The 19856-nt window shown below is 47.7% G+C and overlaps 1 protein-coding gene across 2 annotated transcripts; it reads left to right on the top strand.

The window, feature by feature from the left end:
- Positions 1-7256: 7256 nt before the first annotated feature.
- LOC308465762 (gonadotropin-releasing hormone II receptor-like) lies at positions 7257-19856 on the top strand. Of its 2 annotated transcripts, XM_080985972.1 has the most exons (5): positions 7257-8156; positions 8813-8914; positions 14276-15418; positions 16243-16447; positions 18991-19856. In XM_080985972.1, the coding sequence occupies exons 3-5, from the start codon at positions 14837-14839 to the stop codon at positions 19473-19475; spliced, it is 1272 nt and encodes a 423-aa protein (XP_080842098.1). In that variant the 5' UTR covers positions 7257-8156; positions 8813-8914; positions 14276-14836; the 3' UTR covers positions 19476-19856. The 2 variants fall into 2 exon arrangements, with proteins under 2 accessions (XP_080842098.1, XP_080842097.1); XM_080985971.1 differs by lacking the exon at positions 8813-8914.

Here is a 19856-nt window from a genome sequence, read left to right as displayed (position 1 = left end):
CTCTGGTTTGCTAGAAGTGGCTTAGTCATGCTGGCCACATGACCCGGAAGCTGTACTCCGGCTCCCTCGGCCAATAAAGCGAGATGAGCACCGCAACCCCAGAGTCGTCTGCAACTAGACCTAATGGTCAGGGGTCCCTTTACCGTTACCTAAGCTCCCCAAGGCCTGGCCAGCTCTATAGGGCCCAAGCCTTCAATGCAGTGGTTCAACCCTCTTGCCTCTTGGCACTCAGTTTGCATGTCCTTTGGGCCAAAAGAGGGCGCCCAGCAACCTCCCCGCAAGAAACATTGATTCCATGGCTGTCGGTCCTGTTTGAAAAGGATTGAAATGTCTGGTGCAGACCAAGTGTGGGCCTTGACACTGCGCTCATTTGGGACAGTCGAGGAGAGCGAGAGGCTCTCCTGCCTCTCCCAGCTTTCCACGTGCCTCAGTTTCCTGCCAAATGGGGCTCCCGATACCGACCCACGTCTGTAAAACGACTTTGATAACCGAGGGAGGCAGGCAGTGGCAAAGCCACCAGGGTTGCCGGCCACAACGAATGTATTCTCTTGTTCCTTCCTGCGGTTTAGTAGTGTCGACAAAGCAATAGTACTTCGGAGTAACACTTGAACTCAGCCCCTTCCATCCTTAAGCGCTGTTCCGGGGGGTGCTGAAATGACACCCCCACTCTCTCAGCAGGCACAGGGAGGCTTCAGGAAGGTGGGACCCCCACCACTCAAGGCCTGAGGCCCAATCCAAACACACTCTCAGCTCTCCTGAAGGAGCACCTGTGCAATGTTCCCTCTTCCTCGCACTTTTGCTCCCGGTCGTACGGCACACCCTGTGTCGCTGAGGTGTTGGTTGTTCAGGTGGCATGTGCCACCGCCTTGTGGTTTTTTCCACCGATAAAAGTCAGTTCAGGTGGGGATGTCTGTCCCTGCTCTACTCCTCTTCCAATTGGATCCCAGCCTCCCCATTTCCCTTGCCTGCCTTCCTTTCTTCCCACAACTGTCCCAGCTCAAGACCAGCCAGCCAGAATAACCTCTTCCTTCTCTCACAGCAGTGAGCACTTAATTTTGCTGGAGGGACTCTTTGAGAAGGACATGCCAGGGCCCCACATTAACCTTCCCTCCCAAAAACGGGGTTTTTTTGCAAACCCTGCTTCCGCAATCCTCTTCCACTTCCGCCTTGGTAACTGGGACAGAGCACTGGCTGGCCTGCTGCGCTGGAATGTTTATGAACATTCCACGACAGCAGAGAAGCTCAGCCAATAGCGACAGCTGTGCTGCCGGTGTGGGAAGATAGACCACCCACTTTACTGCCTACCGTCAATTCCAGCCACCAAGTTTTTTGAATTTCAGTATTCTGAGCTGTGGAGAAGGGCGTCAGTATCCAGGGTATATTTCCTGCTGTGAATCTGCCCCCACCGCACCCCCCGCCACTGCCCCACATGCTTTCTTCTCCCAGTCCCAACAATGCCCTCTGTCTGATAGGCAGCCCTCCATGCTCTAAACCGACGTTGTTTCCTTAATAGCAAATCACAGGTTTTCCCCCTGAATTTTGTTCAATTGCCTTTGCACTCGTCTTTCTCTTCCAATCGTGGTACAAGCACAATGTCGCCCCCTGTGGCCAAACGCACAACTTGTTGGGTGGTGAATGCCAACCGTTAAAGCTTTTCCGTGCTATAAAGTCCTGTATGGACCAATAGAGATAGATAGATATAAAATAATGTACACATAATACTGAACAAAAGAACTATTGTGTTTGTTTGCTTATTTGTGTGCCTGTGTTTGTAAATAGCCAACAATGTGCTCCACGCCTCTTGCCTTAAATGCAGCTCAGAGTTTTTCATATTCTCTTTTAGGGCCTGTTTTCACCTGGAGGAGAGACAGTGTGGAGTCTAAGGGTTTATGTTTGCTTTAGATTTGCGCAGCCTCAGTGTCAGTCCCAAGCAAATTTGGTATATGCTGTCTAGAGTTCTACAAGTTCATAACATATTTAAGCCACCTCTCTGCCACCCTCATTCTAGCATCTCAGACAACAAGGAACAAAAATACTGACTCAGGAGGGAGGATAGTCAAAAATATTCGATAGCCAGCTTGTACTTTTATCATTTCTTTCTAATATTAATATCAATATTATATTCATATTTATTTGTCACTTTTTCCCACTGAACAGTTTTGAAAAATAAAAGTAACAGGAAACATTTTTAATGAGCAGTAAAACAAGACCTGCAAGTTCAAAATACACACCTCTAAAGAACAGATCCTGGCCATCCCACTTAAAGGGTGAGGTCACAAACGTAAAACCCTAATTATCCTTCCAATGTAGGGTCAAAGGGTCAATAGAGATGGAAGGGCACAAAGTGTTGCTTCATCCTTCCTCTTAGCTCCTGTTCAGGTCAAAAGCATTGGGAGGCTGACTCCTACACCACCTAGCTGTGATTCCTTGGTTCCTGCATTCTGGCATTCCTGGGAGATTAATTTCACTACTTCTGAGTTATAAAATGATGGATGCCGGAGCTCTCAAGTCAACGGCCAGCAATATCCCTCTGTCCCAAAAGCCCTTCCCAGAGCACACACAGGATTGTTGCAGTTTACCCAATGAGCAGAAAGCACTTTGAACATGCTCAGAGAGACACTGATCATTCCAGGATTAAGACCCAAAGGCTTTTTCTCCAGTTAAGAAGCCCGTAGGGGGACGAATCTGTATTAATGTCCCTGGCTAATTTTCTTAGTGGGTGAAGCTGCCCACTTGATCTGGATCCATTCTGCAAAAAAAAAAAAACCCCACCTGGTTCCTCTTGGTCCAGATCCACAAGCCAGGGAGCAGCGGAAGATCACGGTTGCAAAGTTCAGGCAGACTGTGTCAATAAAGGCAGGAGGACAGACAGTGACATTTTAAACAGCTGTTCGGAACAAGCAGGGCGCTTTGGAGGGGAAATGCGCACAGGAGTGTTGTGAAGCCAAGCTGGTCGGTAGCTGACGGCACAGAAGGGGAAATGGCCGTGGGTGGAGAGCTAAGCAAGAGGAAGGCTGGCTCTGTTAAGCAGGGAAGTTGAGAGCAAGGACGCTTCTGTCTTCTGCTGCCTCAGAGGAAATGAGGAGAAATCGCACCAGCTTTCCGCCTAAGCCTGCCAAGCAGTCGCTTTCATACTTTTCTGAGCACGCATGCCTCTGAGCTCGTGCAGAGTGATGCACAGGCAAAGTTTTTGTTTCAAGAGCAAAGGACTTTGGAGCATGGGCAGAGACACCCCCCCCCCCAATGTGGAAGAATATGTTTGAAAAGTGATATTTTAAGACACAGTGTCTCTGGGTGGGAAGTGGCTTTTGGAAAAAGGTTGAGGCAAGGCAAATATTTCCTGTGGATTCCTGTTTTCCAGCACAGAGCCAGGAGGCTGAACTTCTGGCTCCTTAGAAGCATATTTTTAAAAAAACAAAAAATGCTGTTGTTTTTTAACATAGAAGAGAATAAGATACATTAAAGTATAAACTATATAAAAAGGAAAACAACATTTTGTTACAGCAAGTCAAATTCAAGTTTATTATGGGGCAGGGCCATAATAAATACCTCTGTTTAAGTGATATACTTAGGAAAGTACATCAAGTAAATATCTGAATCTATTTTTTAAGCTTTCCCATTTTCCTGTTTCAGGGTATAAGGATAAGAGATTTAGGCGCACTATAAAGGAGGCATCAACACTGCTGGTGCATTTAATTAGAGTAGGTTAATTAGTGTTGGAGCACCCCGTTGGTATGCAGAAAACCCCAGGTTCCATCCATTCCAACTTCTTAAGTTTAAAAAGATCTCAGAAATAAGGCTTGGAAAATGCATGTGGGTGATAGAATTACTCTTCTCCTCCCCATTCCATTCCTTTGATGTGTTTTGCTCCTCCTGGATTCCGGTCTAACTAGAAGAATTTCTGGAATGAATTCTGGAATTGGGAAATGTACCGCTTACGACCATAAGAAGAGCCTGGTGGGTCAGGCCAATGGATCATCTAATATAGCACCCCTTTCCTCGCAGAGGCCACCCCTGGGACACTCACAAGTCAAGTACAAGAGCACTTTCTGCTCCTGTGGTTTCCAGGAGCTGGTATTGTGGAGGCAGAGCACAGCCATTGTGGCTAATAGCGGCCCCCTTTTCATTTCTCTTCTGGAGAGCCAGTGTGGAGTAGGGGTTAAGGTGTCGGACTAGGACCTGGGAGAGCAGGGTTCAAATCCACACTCAGCCAATAAGTTCGCTGGGTGACCTTGCAGGCCAGTCACTGCCTCTCAGCCTAACCTGCCTCACAGGGTTGTTGTAGGCAGGGCTGTCTTAAGCATATGCGGAGCTGGGGTGCAAAGATCCGCCCAGCGCCCCCCCCCCCAGGTTGCCCAGTCCCATGCACGCAGGAGGGCAGAGCTCGCGGCGCAGAGCCGCCCGCAGGAGAGCCCACTGTGGCCCTCCGACCGATGGGTGGGCTCTTCCCCAGACTCAACTCTCGGGCCCTGGACTCTTGGCTTGGCGCCCCTGAGAGCCCAGCACCCAGGTGCTCTGCACCCCTGGCGCCTATGGGTAAGACGGCCCTGGTGGTAGGGATTGAATGAGGAGGGAGAGGACCATGTACCATGTACTTGAGCTCCACAAAGAAAAAGGTGGGATTTAAATGCAATCAAGAAAGCAGTAGAAGAAGTTGCAGCATCTCCCCACCTTGCGTTACTGAATGCAGACGTCTACACTGAGGAGCAGCACACGGTGTCAACCCCTCCCCTTGCAGCAGTCTTGATATGATGGTATCTTTGGCCATATCAAGATGCTTTTTCAGCGTATCAGTAAAGTGCCACAGGAAAAGAATCTTGCTGTAACCATGGACACCTAGTACAATCACTTCAAACTTGCTTTCTCTGTGTGGACAGTGGCTTTCCACCAGCAACACCCCATGTACCCAGGGCTGGGCGCACGGATGCATTAAGAATCTCAGAGCATAATTTTGTCTGGAGTGGTGTGCTGAGTTTTTCTTTTTTCAGTGGAGCGGAGGAGGTATGAAAGGACCTGAGTTTGCTCTGCAGATAATTTGAATATATATATAATATAAAATAAAACAACAGAGTATTCAGTATTGGATGAAAAATCTAGGAGGCCTCCAGACTCCGGCACATACCAGAAAAGTAGATCTGCACAACTAGATTCCAGAGGTCTGGAAAGGATAACTCAAATAATAAATCAATTTTATAGTTGCTCTTCACTATATGCATAATGAAGATAGGCCACTCTGCTGCAAAGGATTCCTTTCGTTTTATAACTTGTGCCATTCTAAGTTGATCAGTGAGCTTCTCAGCAAGTGCCAATTACCTTATTACCATACCCTATTACTAACAATTCTTAGTTACACTCAGTCTTGCCATGAACAGTAGATTCCAAATCAGCAGCTCAGAGAGCTCATATCAAGTTCTGTATTTGTATTATTTTGTGATATTGTTAACCAACGGGGAAAACAAACAATATAGTCCTCATGGAGAGAAATGATCAGCCCAGGTGTGTATCCGAAATACAGCAGTGCCCCCTGGTGGCTAAATGTTCCTGCTGCTGTTTCTTGTATTCTGTAACAACCAGCAGCTCAATGATTAGGCATGTGTGGCCTGGAGAGAGTCCTGGGGGCCAGATAGAGAGCACCGGGAAGCTAAATGTGGCCCTCGGGCCCCCACCGCTGCTTCTAACATCAGCCAAACACACCCAACTCAGTTCTGCTTGGTCTATCGTTCTCCATCCTATGATGCCCAAGCATCCAACCAGGGGAGGTGGGGAAAGTTTCACCCATTTGTCTCTATGGCAGCCTCGTTGGACTTGCAAATGGCCATACTTCGCTGTTTGGTGTAAGGCCATTGCCTTAACAAAAGAACTTGTCTGACCTGTCTCTTCCTCTAGCGCCTAAACCTCACTGGATACAGGATTGCAGGCAGGGGTGCCAACTTGAATAAAATATGGGACAGGGGCAGGTAAGCTCTGCCCCACACAATCAATAATAAGATGCTGTACACACACAACTGGAATGGCAAAGCTCATTAACTGGTGGTAAGGAGGTTTCAAATATTTTATTGGGGGCCCCGAAGGGACCTCGGCCCCTAGGGGTTGGCTCTTACGGTTGCTGGTTTGGAAGGGACCCCTAGGAACCATCTAGACTGACCCTCTGCGACACTAATAACAACTAATAAATAAACAAGGGGCAACCAGCCAGGCACATGCATGGTTACAGAGGCTCATTTCATCATTTCGACTTTCCAAAATACCTATTAACCTTTTCTACAACAAAATGGGGCTGGTTATTCCCCAACAAATGTGTTCTAAGTGCCAGGGCAACAGAAGCAAGTGTGTTTTTATCCCTGAGGGCCTGATGGTGCCGTGATTTAAGGACGTATAAAATGCACACGTGGCCAGCAAACTATCCTTGTTGTTGCTGGCATCTGTTGGTCTCAAGAGACAATGGAGTGCGCCTCCTGGGGTGAAGTCAAGCCAGTGTGTTAGCATTAAAGTAACCTCCCTGGGGCACAAGCCTGGGCAGTGTGCATGGAGGTCTTGGGCTGCCCAGAGGCAGGGCCGTCTTATGCATATCCAGCGCCGTGGTGCAAAGCTCCCTCCAGCGTCAACCCTTTCCCAGAGTTTTTTAGGGAGGACAGTGCTTTTTTAGGGAGAACGCGGCGCCTCCCGGCTCAGCTGGCCGCTTTGTGCCATGGAGGCCATGGTAGATGGAGGCTCCGGACTGCTTCAGCATGGCATGGCAGAGGCAGGCGAAGGCGGCAAGCTGGTGCTGGGAGGCGCCGCTTTCAGCCTCTGCCTCTTCCCTGGCACCCTCCAGAACTTGGCACCCCGGTGCCCTGCACCACTAGCCTCTATGGGTAAGACGCCCCTGCCCAGATGACAAGACCCCCCCCCTGCCTCGGCCTGGCTGATGTGGTCCAAAGGAAAGCAGAGCAGGGGTACCTCGGGTTAAGAACTTAATTCGTTCCGGAGGTCCGTTCTTAACCTGAAACTGTTCTTAACCTGAGACACCACTTTAGCTAATGGGGCCTCCCGCTGCTGCTGCCCAGTTTCTGTTCTCATCCTGAAGCAAAGTTCTTAACCCGAGGTACTATTTCTGGGTTAGCGGAGTCTGTAACCTGAAGCGTATGTAACCTGAAGCGTCTGTAACCCGAGGTACCACTGTATACGTTTGGCACCAAGAGTCTCCGGAAGGAGGAGTACAGGACGCCATCCTTAGGGATTCCGCTCTGGATTTCTGTAGGCTTTTCTCCTTAGGCTTTTCTTCTCCCGAATATGTCCCACAAGGCAGCAGAGGCTTAGGATCAGCTGCTGCTGCGGCACCTCCATATTGTACATAGAAACAAGTGCTTCACAATGGAAGCAATACTCATGGCTGCCCAAAGGGGACGCCATGTGAGACCAGCAAGTTCAGGGTTGAAAATAAGCCAGCTGCTCCAGCATCTAAGACGGCCTTTAATGAATTTGCCATGAGATGCGAGCTGCCACATCAGCCCTGACCCACGGCTCACGACCTTTGCCCGCTGCGCTTCCCTGGTGTCGCTCAACAGTTCCCAGGATGCCGAAGAAAGTTAGAAGCTGGCCATTGTCTGCAACAAATTCTTGCTTTTAAACAACGTGCTGGAGAAGCCTAAGAGGCCCTTTGCAAAGCAGAGAGTTTTCTCTGCACTGTGTCCTAAAGTGATCAGCTGGCATCTGGTACCCAGTGGGAACAGACTGAGGAGGCTGGGAGAAAAGCCCCCGCCCCCTTGGGTTGCTGGCCATCTGCGCTGTGTCTGGATTGCTAGAGAGGGACAGAGAAAAGAAAAGAAAGTGGCACCTTTAAATAGAAAAGGTGGAGATGGGAGGGAAGGAGGGAGGAGAGGGAGAGAGAGGAGGACACTGAAGGAAGCAGCGCTGCTTCTGCAGTGACCTCCACCAAGGCTGTAACATTGGAAATCCACCACGGCCACTTGCTATCCCGCGATGGCATCGGGCACACGACACAGCCCCCAAAGCAAACCTCTGGCATCAGAGGAACTAAGGGGATAGAGAGGAACTCAGCAGCCCCCCTGCCTTGTTCTTGGAAGGGTTCCCTCCCTCTCTTCTCCTCCCCCCTCCCCATTTCTCTGCAGCAACAGCAGCCCATGGAACTGCGGAAGGAGCAGAGCAAAAGGATGGTGAGTAAGGCCGAGTGTCCCATCTGGAGGAAAGCCATGGGGATGGCGGGGACAGTGGCTGTGGGCACCCCACTAGGGAAAGAGATTGGGGTGGGGGAGCATAACCTGACCCACTCGTGGCTTTCCGAAGAAACGGCTCAAAGATGGGCAGGAGGGATGTTGGTGGGTCACATGTGGGTCGCTTTTGGTTCGAAAACCTCGCACATGGAGGGCTCTGCAAGGGTAGTATGGTGCGCATGGCTTTTCTGGGGCTTGGGGCAATTCTTGAGCACCCCAACTGCCGGGAGGGTTCAGGGGTCCCACGGCCCATCTCCCCCATTTTCCCCCCAGTTCAGTGTGAGTGCTCCAACTGGATGTACGAAGTACTGGTGAAAGGGGTTATTATGACCACCTAGGAGTTCCCTCACATAGTTTTGGTTGTTGTCACAAAGGGGCCACCTTTTTGGCATTCCTGGGTCAGAGACTCGTAGAGCTGGAAGGGGCTCCAAGAGGCATCTAGTCCAACCCCCTGCAATGCAGGAATCACAGTTAAAGAATCCCTAACTGAAGGGTGTCCTGCCCCCAATATTCTTCACCCATAAATATCAGATTCTGGTCTGAGAATCGAGGGTGCAACTGCCTGCGCAGCTCAAAACTGCCTATTTTCTGCTGCACAGATCACAATGAATCCTGACGTTGTGATGAAAAGATTCCAGAAAGCTGGTTCCCTGAATAGAGAACAAGTGTTCTGCACATGCTCAGAGGCACTTTGCCTTTAGGTCCCGTTTCTAGGTGAAAATACATTCTGCGCTCTGTACATGCTTTGGTGATGGTCCAAGGCACCACAGTTTTGAAGGTTGGTGGCCTTTAGTGGGCATGGGAGCTTGGGCTGACTCAGCTTTTTCATTACCTAGAGGGGGTGAAAAAATGGACAACCCTGTGCCATGTACATTGGTGGATGCTTGTTGCAGTTCATATAAAAAAAGCAGGAGCACAGCAGAACTAAGGGTGGCCAGATCTGTGGATTTCAATTACTCTCAACTTTTGTTGCACATTTCTCCTAATATTTTTGCAAGCAATTTTTATTATTATAATGCTATTTTCACTACTATTACTGCCACCACTATTAAATTTATGACCTGCTCTTAAGTATGCATTGCCCTAATATCCACATTTTTGGCTGGAAAACCCACATTGCAGAATTCAGGAAATGTGAAGCGTTGAAAGGTAGCAGAGTTCTGGATTTGCACATTGTTCTGGAAAGTGCAAATCAGGTAAGGTCACACTAAAATGTGAAACCAACCCAATTCCCCACCATCCCTAAATATAATTAAGGGACCAAGTAATCTCAGGCCTTTGAGCGCTGCTGCTGCTGCATTCTTCGTCAGGTTAGCTATTAAAAAAAAAAGGGCAGGTTGGGGAGTAAAAAAATCAGATGGTTTGGGTACAGAGAATGGATACTCTGCAGTCAATGAGAGCCTGAAAGTTGTGTCGGGAAGATCAAGCTATTATCTTTTCATACCAGCACCACCCCTTTGGGGCTATTAGAATTATAGAAACCTGTTAGGTATCATTCGTCATGAAACAGGAAAAGGGTGCAGATAACTTTAAGGACATTTTCTATGAGTTCTGGGTGTGGTTTTCCAGGCTAATTAGGCACAGCTGGTGATGTGTATAAAGAGAGAAGAAGTTGCAGTTTGCAACTGCCTGCAGAAAGAGAACACCCACATGCTTTGTGTTTGTATAGCAGTAATAAAACTCTTGTCTGAGTATTTTGCATCAGTCTTGTGGTTCTGTCGTCTGCCGCCAGGGAAAATTCGCCTCCAATAAAACCTGCCTTAGACTGAGTCAGACTCTTGGTCCATCCACCTCAGTATGCCTGACACTGACTGGCAGCAGCTTCCAGAGTCTCAGACAGCAGTCCTTCCTACCTGGAGATGCGAGGGACAAACGTAAGGTTCTACACATAGGCAGGAAGAACCAGATGCACAAATAAAAGGATGGGGGACCCCTGGCTGGACAGCAGAACACATTAAAAGGATGGGTCTTAGCAGACCACAAGCTTAACATGCGTCAACAGTGTGATGCAGCAGCAAAACAAGCTAATGCCATTCTAGGCTGCATCAACAGGAAAACAGCATCCAGATCAAGGGAAGTCATAGTGCCACTCTGTTCTGCCTTGATCAAACCCTGCATGGAACCCTGAGTCCAGCTGTGGGCACCATAGTTTAAGGAGGATACGGACAAGTTGGAGGGTGACCAGGATGATCAAGGGCCCGGAAACCAAGCTTTATGAGAAGCAATGACTGCAAGGCACTCACAAGAGCCCTGCTGGATGAGGCCCATCTAGTCCAGCATCCTGTTCTCGCAGGGGCCATCCAGACCCCTGGGGGAAGCCTGCAAGCAGGACCTGAGCACTGGAGCACAGCTCTCCCTCCCTGTGGTTTCCAGAAACCAGTACTCAGAAGCGTTACTGCCTCCAACCGTGGCAGCAAAGCATAGCCATCATAGCTAGTAGCCATCAATAGCCTTGTCCTCCATGAATCTGTCCCCATCCTCTTTTAAAGACATCCAAGCTGGTGACCGCTACTGGATCCTGTGGGAGGGAGTTCCATAGTTTAACGATGTGCCACATGAAGGACTGCATTGGATGTTCACCAGATCTAGTTATGAGAGCGGAGGGAAATCTCTCTTCGCTTTCTCCATGCCATGTATTGTTGTTTGCCTTTCCTCTAATCTGAGAAGTCTCAGACAACCACAACCTTTCTTCATTGAGGAGTCTCTCTCTATCCCCTTGATAATTTTGGTTTTCCTTTTCTGGACCTGTTCCATCTCTCAGTATCTTTTTTTTCTTTGAGGCTGAAGTGAGCAGAGCAACATAGCTATGTCTGCATTTGGGAGGGTGTGTCTGTATCCTCTTGCAGGATTTCCCGCTTCCCTTTGTTATAAGAAAAAACTGCTCCTTTAACCCTTATGGGTATCCAAGAGCCCGTAAAGAGTCCTTATGTAGGTTTACTATCAGTAGGGGAAAATAACAGAGGCCAGCCGGAGAATATTGAGAAGCAAAGCAGCTAGTAAGCATGATTTTTATTAAACTGTTGCTACAGGGTCCCCTGCTCACCTCACGCAAGGAGGGAGGAGAGGAACCCCGATCATTGGTGTGCAAGCTCTTATACAGTGGTACCTCGGGTTACATACGCTTCAGGTTACAGACTCCGCTAACCCAGAAATAGTGCTTCAGGTTAAGAACTTTGCTTCAGGATAAGAACAGAAATCGTGCTCCAGCGGCGCGGCGGCAGCAGAAGGCCCCATTAGCTAAAGTGGTGCTTCAGGTTAAGAACAGTTTCAGGTTAAGTACGGACCTCCGGAATGAATTAAGTACTTAACCCGAGGTACCGCTGTATAGACTTTTGAAATTGCCTACCCTGTAGCTCAAGACCACCCCCCAAAACATCATACATACATCACAGAAAGAGGTGGTCCCCAGTAGAAATTTGAGTGTGTTGCTTCTCTCCTGTCTGCCAGGATACCGAATAATGCCTTATCTGATTGCCTTTTCTGGGTAGCCTGGCCATTCCTTTCAGATGGTAAATACTTAGTTCCTGAATCTCTTACGCATATCGATAGTGTGCTCAGCTTAACAGATACTTGCCAGACTGTATTTACAGTGAGTTGTAAACTCCTACAGCCCAAAGACAATTGGAAAGCTTTTCCCATTTCCTTCCACTTTGCAGAGAAATATTTGAGGTCAATTTGGGAGAGTCAAAATGGCTTCAGGATTGTTCTCCTGCACTATTTCAGACACGTGGTTTATATACTTACGTGTTTGCCTTGTACATTTATTTTTTATATATATAAGACCTTAGAATTCCTGTAACACCTGCTCATTTCAGCCCAACATTTGATGAGGATTCGCAGCCACTGGAACTCTTCTCAGGAAACATCCCTGGCAAAGAGGAGGCAGGTGGGAAGGAAAAGAGGTATCCCCTTTGCATGCTTGGCTACCCACTGGGAGCTGCTGGAAATAGCTCAGGGCCCATCTTGTTCCTCTTATCTCAGGCTTCTCTCCATTGTTCCTCCGGCTGCACTCAATAAATCAGCAGCTGGCTAGCTAGAAACCACAGCAGCTAAGCTAAAAATAAGCGCCAGTGTGGGCAGGTAGGGTGAAGTGTCTGCGACAAAACCTCAAGGATGGGCGTTGCATTTTAATTGGGAGTCTATTAATTTTTTCGTTCAACAGGATGGGTAGTTTAGGAACTGGGGAAGACACAAAGAGGTATCTGATTATAGAACGTAGGAAGGAAGCACCCTTCCAGGAAACCTTGCAACAGATCTCCAGGGCATCAGGCTTTCTTCCCCCTCAGGCTTTGCATGCACAGGGTCCTGGGTTCAATTCCCAATGCCATCTCCCCGACTGAAAACCAAGTGAGATGCTGCCAGTCAGAGTAGGCAGTGCTGAGGTAGACAGACCGACAGTCTGACGTGGCATAAAATTTAATAAATAAAAAGATTAATAAAACTCGTAAGAAAATAATTGCTGCCTCCTGTGGCAGCGAGTTCCAAAGTTTAACTATTGAAACTGCATATGAAGAAGTGTGTTCTGTTGCCTGTCACAAATCTTCCAGCGTTCAGCTTCATGGGATGTCCACAAGTTCTAGTGTTCTGAGACACAAAACTTTCCTCTGTCCACTTCTGCCATCCCATGCCATGGCAGGTCCAGGCACTCTGCAAGGAAACCCATTTTCTAAATCTGTTTCAGTTGGGGTTTATTAGGCCTCATTTTGGCACAGGAACTGCTTTGGTCACCTTGTACGATGCCCTCTGTCGGAAGAGAGACGGGGAAATGTGTCCCCATTAATTTTCCTTGACCTCTCTGCAGCTTTCAATACCGTCGACCATGGTATCCTTCTGAAGCGATTGATTTGGGGGTAGGTGGCACTGCTTTGCAGTGATTCTGGTCCTTCTTGGATGGCCATGCTTGGGGAGTGCTCTTCAGCCCAGTGGAGCCTTCAATGTGCGGTTCCTTAGGGTTCCATTCTATCCCCCATGCTGTTTAACATCTACCTGAAACTGCTGAGCGGGGTCTTTTGGAATTCTGAAACATGTTGTCAGCAATATGGTGATGGCACACAGCTCTGCTTTTCCTTTACATCTGCAGGTGAGGCAGTCGAAGTCCTGGACTGGATGAGAGCCAACAAAATGAAGCTCAGTCCAGATAAGCCTGAGGCAATGTTAGTGGGCAGTTCCCTAGACCAGATAGATGAGAGGTTGCCTGCTTTTGATGGGGTTACAAGCAGGTTCACAGCTTGAGGGTACTTCTGAATCCTTTGCTGTCGCTTGAGGTCAGGTGGTCTCTGTGGCATGGTGCACCTTCCATCAGCTTCGGCTGGTGGCCTGGAGAGGGGCAGCCTAATGTCTGCCGTTTGAGCATATTACACCAATCCTGGCCCAATTGCAATAGCTGCTAATTAGTTTCCAGGCCCAATTCAAAGTGCTCTTTTGAACCTAATAAAGCCTTAAATGGCTCAGGACCATACCTCCAGGGCCACCTCTCCCCATATGAACTGACACAGACCCTGCATTCATCATCTGAGACCCTTCTTCGTTTGACTCATCCACATGAGGTCCAGACGATGGTAACACAAAGACGGGCCTTTTCTGCAGTGGCTCCCTGCTTGTGGAATCTTGACACCTTTGTTAAATAACTTTAGGCACCAGGAGAATCATTCTTGATTCCCCGCAGTGGATGGTTTTGTTACTATGTTATGTATTTTTGTGTTTTGCTATTGCACACCTCCCTGTGATCCTCCAGCAAAGGTTGGTAAAGAAAGTTATGAAACAAATAAATTTATACACTTCCAGCGTGCCACCTCTTACTTGCCTTTTCTCTAAACAACAACAAAAATATATCCCCAATTTGTTGGATACTGTCCCAAGAGATGATGATGATGATTAAAATGTGTCCCTCAAGACCTAAAGTTTTAAGTCAAAATCCCGGCATATGCAAACGTAAAAGTTAAATTCACTAGATACTGATTTTTAGGCAACATGTTAAAATGCCCCTGGAAGGAGGGAGCAGGGTGGTAGTGGTGGAAATGGCAAAGAGAACTAAGCTGATCTGTATTCTGTCCCCACTGCAGGTCCTTGGGCTGTGCTCTCCTTCTTCAGTGCTTTAAGAGGCACTAAAACTGCCCTGAAGAGAAAAGAAATGTGTGGGCTGTGAACTGTTCCCCCGGAGGCCAGATAAACCACAGAGAAATCCTTGAGAAGCCACCATCTTGGCCACTGACTGAACTGTGTGTTCCTGACATGGCCACAACATTAGAACTGCATTAAGTAGACAAATCTCTTCTATTTAATAGAGTATTTGGGACTGGAAATACAAAAATCAAAGACAAGGGATTCTGGACCTCCCAAAGAGAGGTCTCACCTGGCAGCAAGGTGTAGCTGGTCAGCTGACCCAACAGAAAGGACACCTTGCCACCATTCGATTTGGAGCAGAGTTGGGTAGCTCAAGCTCTGTCTGAACAAGGGAACCATGCCCTATACCTGCCAGATCTGCCCCAGTCTTGGAAGAGAAGGGCTTCCCTGGGAACTGGTAGGGGCCCAGCCCAACTGGGAACCCCACATCCAACTAGGATCCGTGTATTTGTTTGGGGCAGGACACCATCTCCATCTCGGGAAAGCTTGACACTGGCCCAATGAACACCACCACCACCCAGATGAAGCTCAGCAAGATGGTGGGTTCTGGGCTACCCATCGCGTCCAACCAAAGTCAATGGAAACCCAACGGCCTAGAGGAGCTCTTGTCCAATGGGGGGACCACCAACGGCAGTGTTCCGGGAGAGGAGGTCTTCCAACTGCCCACTTTCTCAACTGCAGCCAAAGTCCGCGTTGCCATAACGGTGGTCCTCTTCTTCTCTTCCGCCTGCTTCAACATTGCTGTGCTCTGGACTGTCACCCAGAAGTACCAGCGTAGGCCTCACCTCCGGATTCTCCTCATGAACTTGGCGGCTGCCGATCTCCTGGTGACCTTTGTGGTGATGCCTTTGGATGCAGCATGGAATGTCACTGTCCAGTGGTATGCTGGTGACCTGGCTTGCCGGTTTCTCATGTTCCTCAAACTTGTGGCCATGTACGCCTCGGCCTTCGTTACTGTGGTGATCAGCCTGGACCGCAGGGCAGCCATCTTGCACCCACTCAGTGTCAGTGAGGCCAAGAGGAAGAATAAGGTCATGTTGTCTGTAGCCTGGGTCTTGAGTTTGGTTCTAGCGTTACCTCAGGTAGGTGCTATTTATTTTATTGGCATATATATATATGCATTATTTGCATTTATATCCAATCCTTTTCTCCAAGGAGCTCAAGGTGGCAAATTCAGTTCTTCCCGCTTCTCCTTTAATCTCCACAACAACCCTGTGAGGTAGGTTAGGAAGACCTTGGCGGTCAGGGATCTCATTGGCCACTGTGACAACAAGATGGCAGACTAGGTGGGCCCTTGGCCTGATCCAGCAGGTTTCATCTTATGCTCACTGGTGCAATGCTGGTTGTTGTCCAATGCTATTTTCTCCGGATTTTAAAATAAAAAGAAAGTATATAGCTTTTCTCCAAGAGGGGATTGACATTGAATTATATATTAATTATTTGCGCCTAAAAACAACCCATAGATAATGGGACAATAAAGAATTATCATAAAGCCAAACTTCAGACGTGTGACACTGGATGTCGCTAGTCTCCTATGCTTTCCGCAATGCCTGCTTCTCTTCCCCCACAAAAACAACATGAAAGATCCACATGCTGGTATCCTGCCCCAGATTCTGTCACTTTGCTCCCACGATTTTCCGGGTGAAGGGGGGCTGTAAATGCTTTCCCCCCCCCCCCCGCCACCAAATCCAATGGAAATGGATGCTAAGCCGTTAATTTTCCAAATGTGGCTTTTACAGTTGTGTGAAAGCCAAATATAATCTGGGAATTAACAGTTGGAGAAATGGAATTAACTGCTGTGTGAATGCAGCCACTACGTTGAGATGCCTGCTGGATTTTTTTAGATGATTGAGCACTCTGATGGATCTCTCTCTTTCTCTCCCCCCCCCCCCGGTCCTGTCTCCAGGTGTTTGTCTTCCACACTGTCAGCCGGTCTCAGCCCACCTACTTCATCCAGTGCGCCACCGTAGGGAGCTTCCAGGCTCACTGGCAGGAGACCCTTTACAATATGTTCACTTTCTCCTGCCTCTTCCTCCTGCCGCTGCTAATCATGGTCCTTTGCTACTCCCGCATCTTCGTGGAGATCTCGAGAAAGATGAAGAAAGCTTGCGGTGAGGTTAACCTGCAGGGCGCCAACTATCTTCCTGGTACCTCCCCAGAAGGGGTGGGTGATTGTCCTTGGTCAGGGTTGATGGGAGCTGAAGTCTAAGGATTTGTGGCTCCGGAGAGGTCCAGAGGATGGCCTTCTCTGCAGTGGCTCCCTGTCTGTGGAATGCTCTCCCCAGGGAAGTTTGCCTGGCATCTTCATTATACACCTTTAGGCACCAGGCATGGCCAAACCTGGCCCTCCAGCTGTTTGGGGACTGCAATTCCCATCATCCCTGACCATTGGTCCTGTTAGCTAGAGATGATGGGAGTTGTAGCTGGAGGGCCAAGTTTGGCAACGCCTGCACCAAGCAAAAGTGTTCCTTTTTAACTAGGCCTTTGATTTGATTGACATCATGTGCCCTTTTAATATGTGGGTTTTTTGTGGGGGTGTTAATGGGTTGTTTTTATTTTCATTATATATTTTGTAGCTTTATATTTTATTTTATTTTTATAAGATATTTATTAAGATTTTTTTTAAAATATTACAATAAAAATGAAAAGAAAAAAAAAATAACAAAAGTACAAAATAAAAATAGTTAAAAACACACAGATTTTCCATTACTTATTTTCCTTTGACTTATTTCCCGGACCTCCTCATACCTCCCTTTTTTGTATTCCACTTCAATCTGTTGGTTCAGCAAATCCTTTAAAAGTAATAATATTTGATTTTTGGCTATTTATAACCCTTTTTTCATATTCCCTTAAAGCATTACAGCTGGAAACCACTTAATTACTATCCAACATCATTCTAACATTCATTAATTTTACAATATTTCTGTAGATAATCTTTGAATTTCTTCCAATCTTCTTCCACCGACTCTTCTCCCTGGTCTCGGATTCTGCCAGTCATTTCTGCCAGTTCCATATAGTCCATCAGCTTCATCTGCCATTCTTCCACAGTGGGTAAATCTTGTGTCTTCCAATACTTTGCAATAAGTATTCTTGCTGCTGTTGTGGCATACATAAAAAAAGTTCTGTCCTTCTTTGGCACCAATTGGCCGACTATGCCTAGGAGAAAGGCCTCTGGTTTCTTCAAGAAGGTATGTTTAAATACCTTTTTCAGTTCATTATATATCATTTCCCAGAAAGCCTTAATCCTTGGGCACGTCCACCAAAGGTGAAAGAATGTACCTTCAGTTTCTTTACATTTCCAGCATTTATTGTCGGGCAAATGATAGATTTTTGCAAGCTTGACTGGTGTCATGTACCACCTATATATCATTTTCATAATATTCTCTCTTAGGGCATTACATGCCGTAAATTTCATACCTGTGGTCCATAACTGTTCCCAGTCAGCAAACATAATATTATGTCCAACATCTTGTGCCCATTTAATCATAGCAAAGTGCTTTATATTTTGATTTTGTTCTGAGACCTCCGGGTATAGGGCAGTACACAAATTCAATTAATAATAAATAGTAATTGTTAATAAGAACATAAGAAGAGCGTGCTGGTTCAGGCCAACTGCCCATCTAGTCCAGCATCCTGTTCCCACAGTGGCCAACCAGAAACCCGGGGGAACTGGAAAGCAGGACCTGAGCACCACAGAACCCTCCCCTCCTGCAATTGGTGGAGGTAGAGAACAGCCATCAAGGCTAGTAGCCATTGATAAGCCCTCTCCTCCCTGTTTATTTGTATGCTGCCTTTCCATATTTAAAACCATGCTCAAGGTGGCTTACAGCACAGAAGGATTTACAGAGTTACAAAAAATAGAACAGAAACAGTCATATGCAAGAAATAAAACCGGATCAAAGCATACACAAGAAAATCAAACAACCCCCCCCCATAAGTTTTAAAAATAAAGGTGCAAATCTTAGTATCAATTAAGCATCTCCAACTGTGACCCCAACAAAAAACCCGCAACAACTCTGGGCCCAGAGATGGAACGAAGATAAAGTTCCTACCACAGAAGAATGGCAGATCACGTTGATGGATTATGCCAAAATGACCGGAAAAATCAGAAATCAGGAAGAGCAAAATTTTAAGAAGGAATGGGGGAAATTCATAAGTTACCTTAAAAACCATTGTAAATAGTAGGATTGGAATATCACTTGTAGTTTCATGGTGAATTTTGGACACAATGGAGAGGTAAAATATTTTGGATTATCATAAAAGATGCAGAAGGAAATGACTAGCAATAGGACCCACAAAGGGGAGGAGGGAAGTCCAAGAGATTCCTTGGAATCTTGTTTTTATGTTGTACGTTGCACATGTGACTGTAAAATTTTAATTTGAAAAACAAAATGAATTTTTTTTTTAAAAAAAAAACCCTCAACAATACCCCACCCCAAGAGCCCAGAGGCATTCTAAGATGGTTTCTGGTTCTTTGACAGCCTCACCATATGTAGCTGGAGTCAGGCAGGCAGGGACCTGCTCTCCAAGGTGGAAGGAGGCCAGCAAGGAAGGGAGCAGGTCTTGCAGGACTCACAGCCAGGATGTTCCAACTCCTCAACTCCCCCAGACCCTTTACTTTTTGCCTCTCACCAATGTCTTATTCCTCCTCCAGGTTCACCAAAGTCCAGGGAGTTCCACCTCCGCCGCTCCTACAACAACATTCCTCGGGTGCGCATGCGCACCCTCAAGATGTCTGCCGTCATCGTCCTGACTTTCGTCGTCTGCTGGACTCCTTACTACCTGCTCGGCCTGTGGTACTGGTTCTCCCCGGAGATGCTGACCAGGGAGCAGGTGCCCCCATCCCTCAGCCACATTCTCTTCCTCTTTGGCCTCTTCAACACGTGCCTTGACCCCCTGATCTACGGCTTCTTCGCTATGCACTTCCGGACAGAGAGCGGGCAGGCCTGCTGCTGCCCTCGGAGGGAAAAGGAGATGGAGGGAGCTTCCGTGCTCACCGGCTCCTTCCGAGCTTCCACCATCAGCGGGGGAGCTGCCAGGCAGCTGAGGGAGCCCAAGAAGCACAAGCCGGAATCGGCGCTGGCGAGGGTCAAAAAGCTGGGGTTGAAGAGGAAGAAGATGGCGGAGAGCTTCATTTGAACACATAGATAAAACATGATCCATTACCTCACTTGCTGGGATTTGCTTTCACTGCTGGGAGTTGGGTGGAAGGCCGGCACTACTGTTTGGCAAAGTGATGCAGCTGCCTCATGTGCCAATTATTCAGAGGCGGAGGTGTTGGGGGACGCAGCTGCCAGTCCCAACCAGCCTGCTGTCTTGTCACAAGCACCGGCGTAAGAGACAACTGTCAGCTCAGCCAACTTCTGCACAAGGAAGGTAGGCGACATCTTGTCCTTTGCTACAGGTGGCAAATTGTCTTGGTGGATGGTTGCGGCCTAATTTGAGCTCTGGAGGAGCTTCCATGGCAATAGTCAACACTCCGAATCTCTGACCAACAAATACAGAATATTTTCTCAATGA

This window comes from Podarcis pityusensis (genome assembly GCF_964106645.2).
Source record: "Podarcis pityusensis genome assembly, chromosome: 16".
In the NCBI taxonomy this organism is placed as follows: domain Eukaryota; kingdom Metazoa; phylum Chordata; class Lepidosauria; order Squamata; family Lacertidae; genus Podarcis; species Podarcis pityusensis.
Note: the sequence above shows the minus strand (reverse complement) of the source record. Positions and strands in the feature narration are given on the sequence as shown.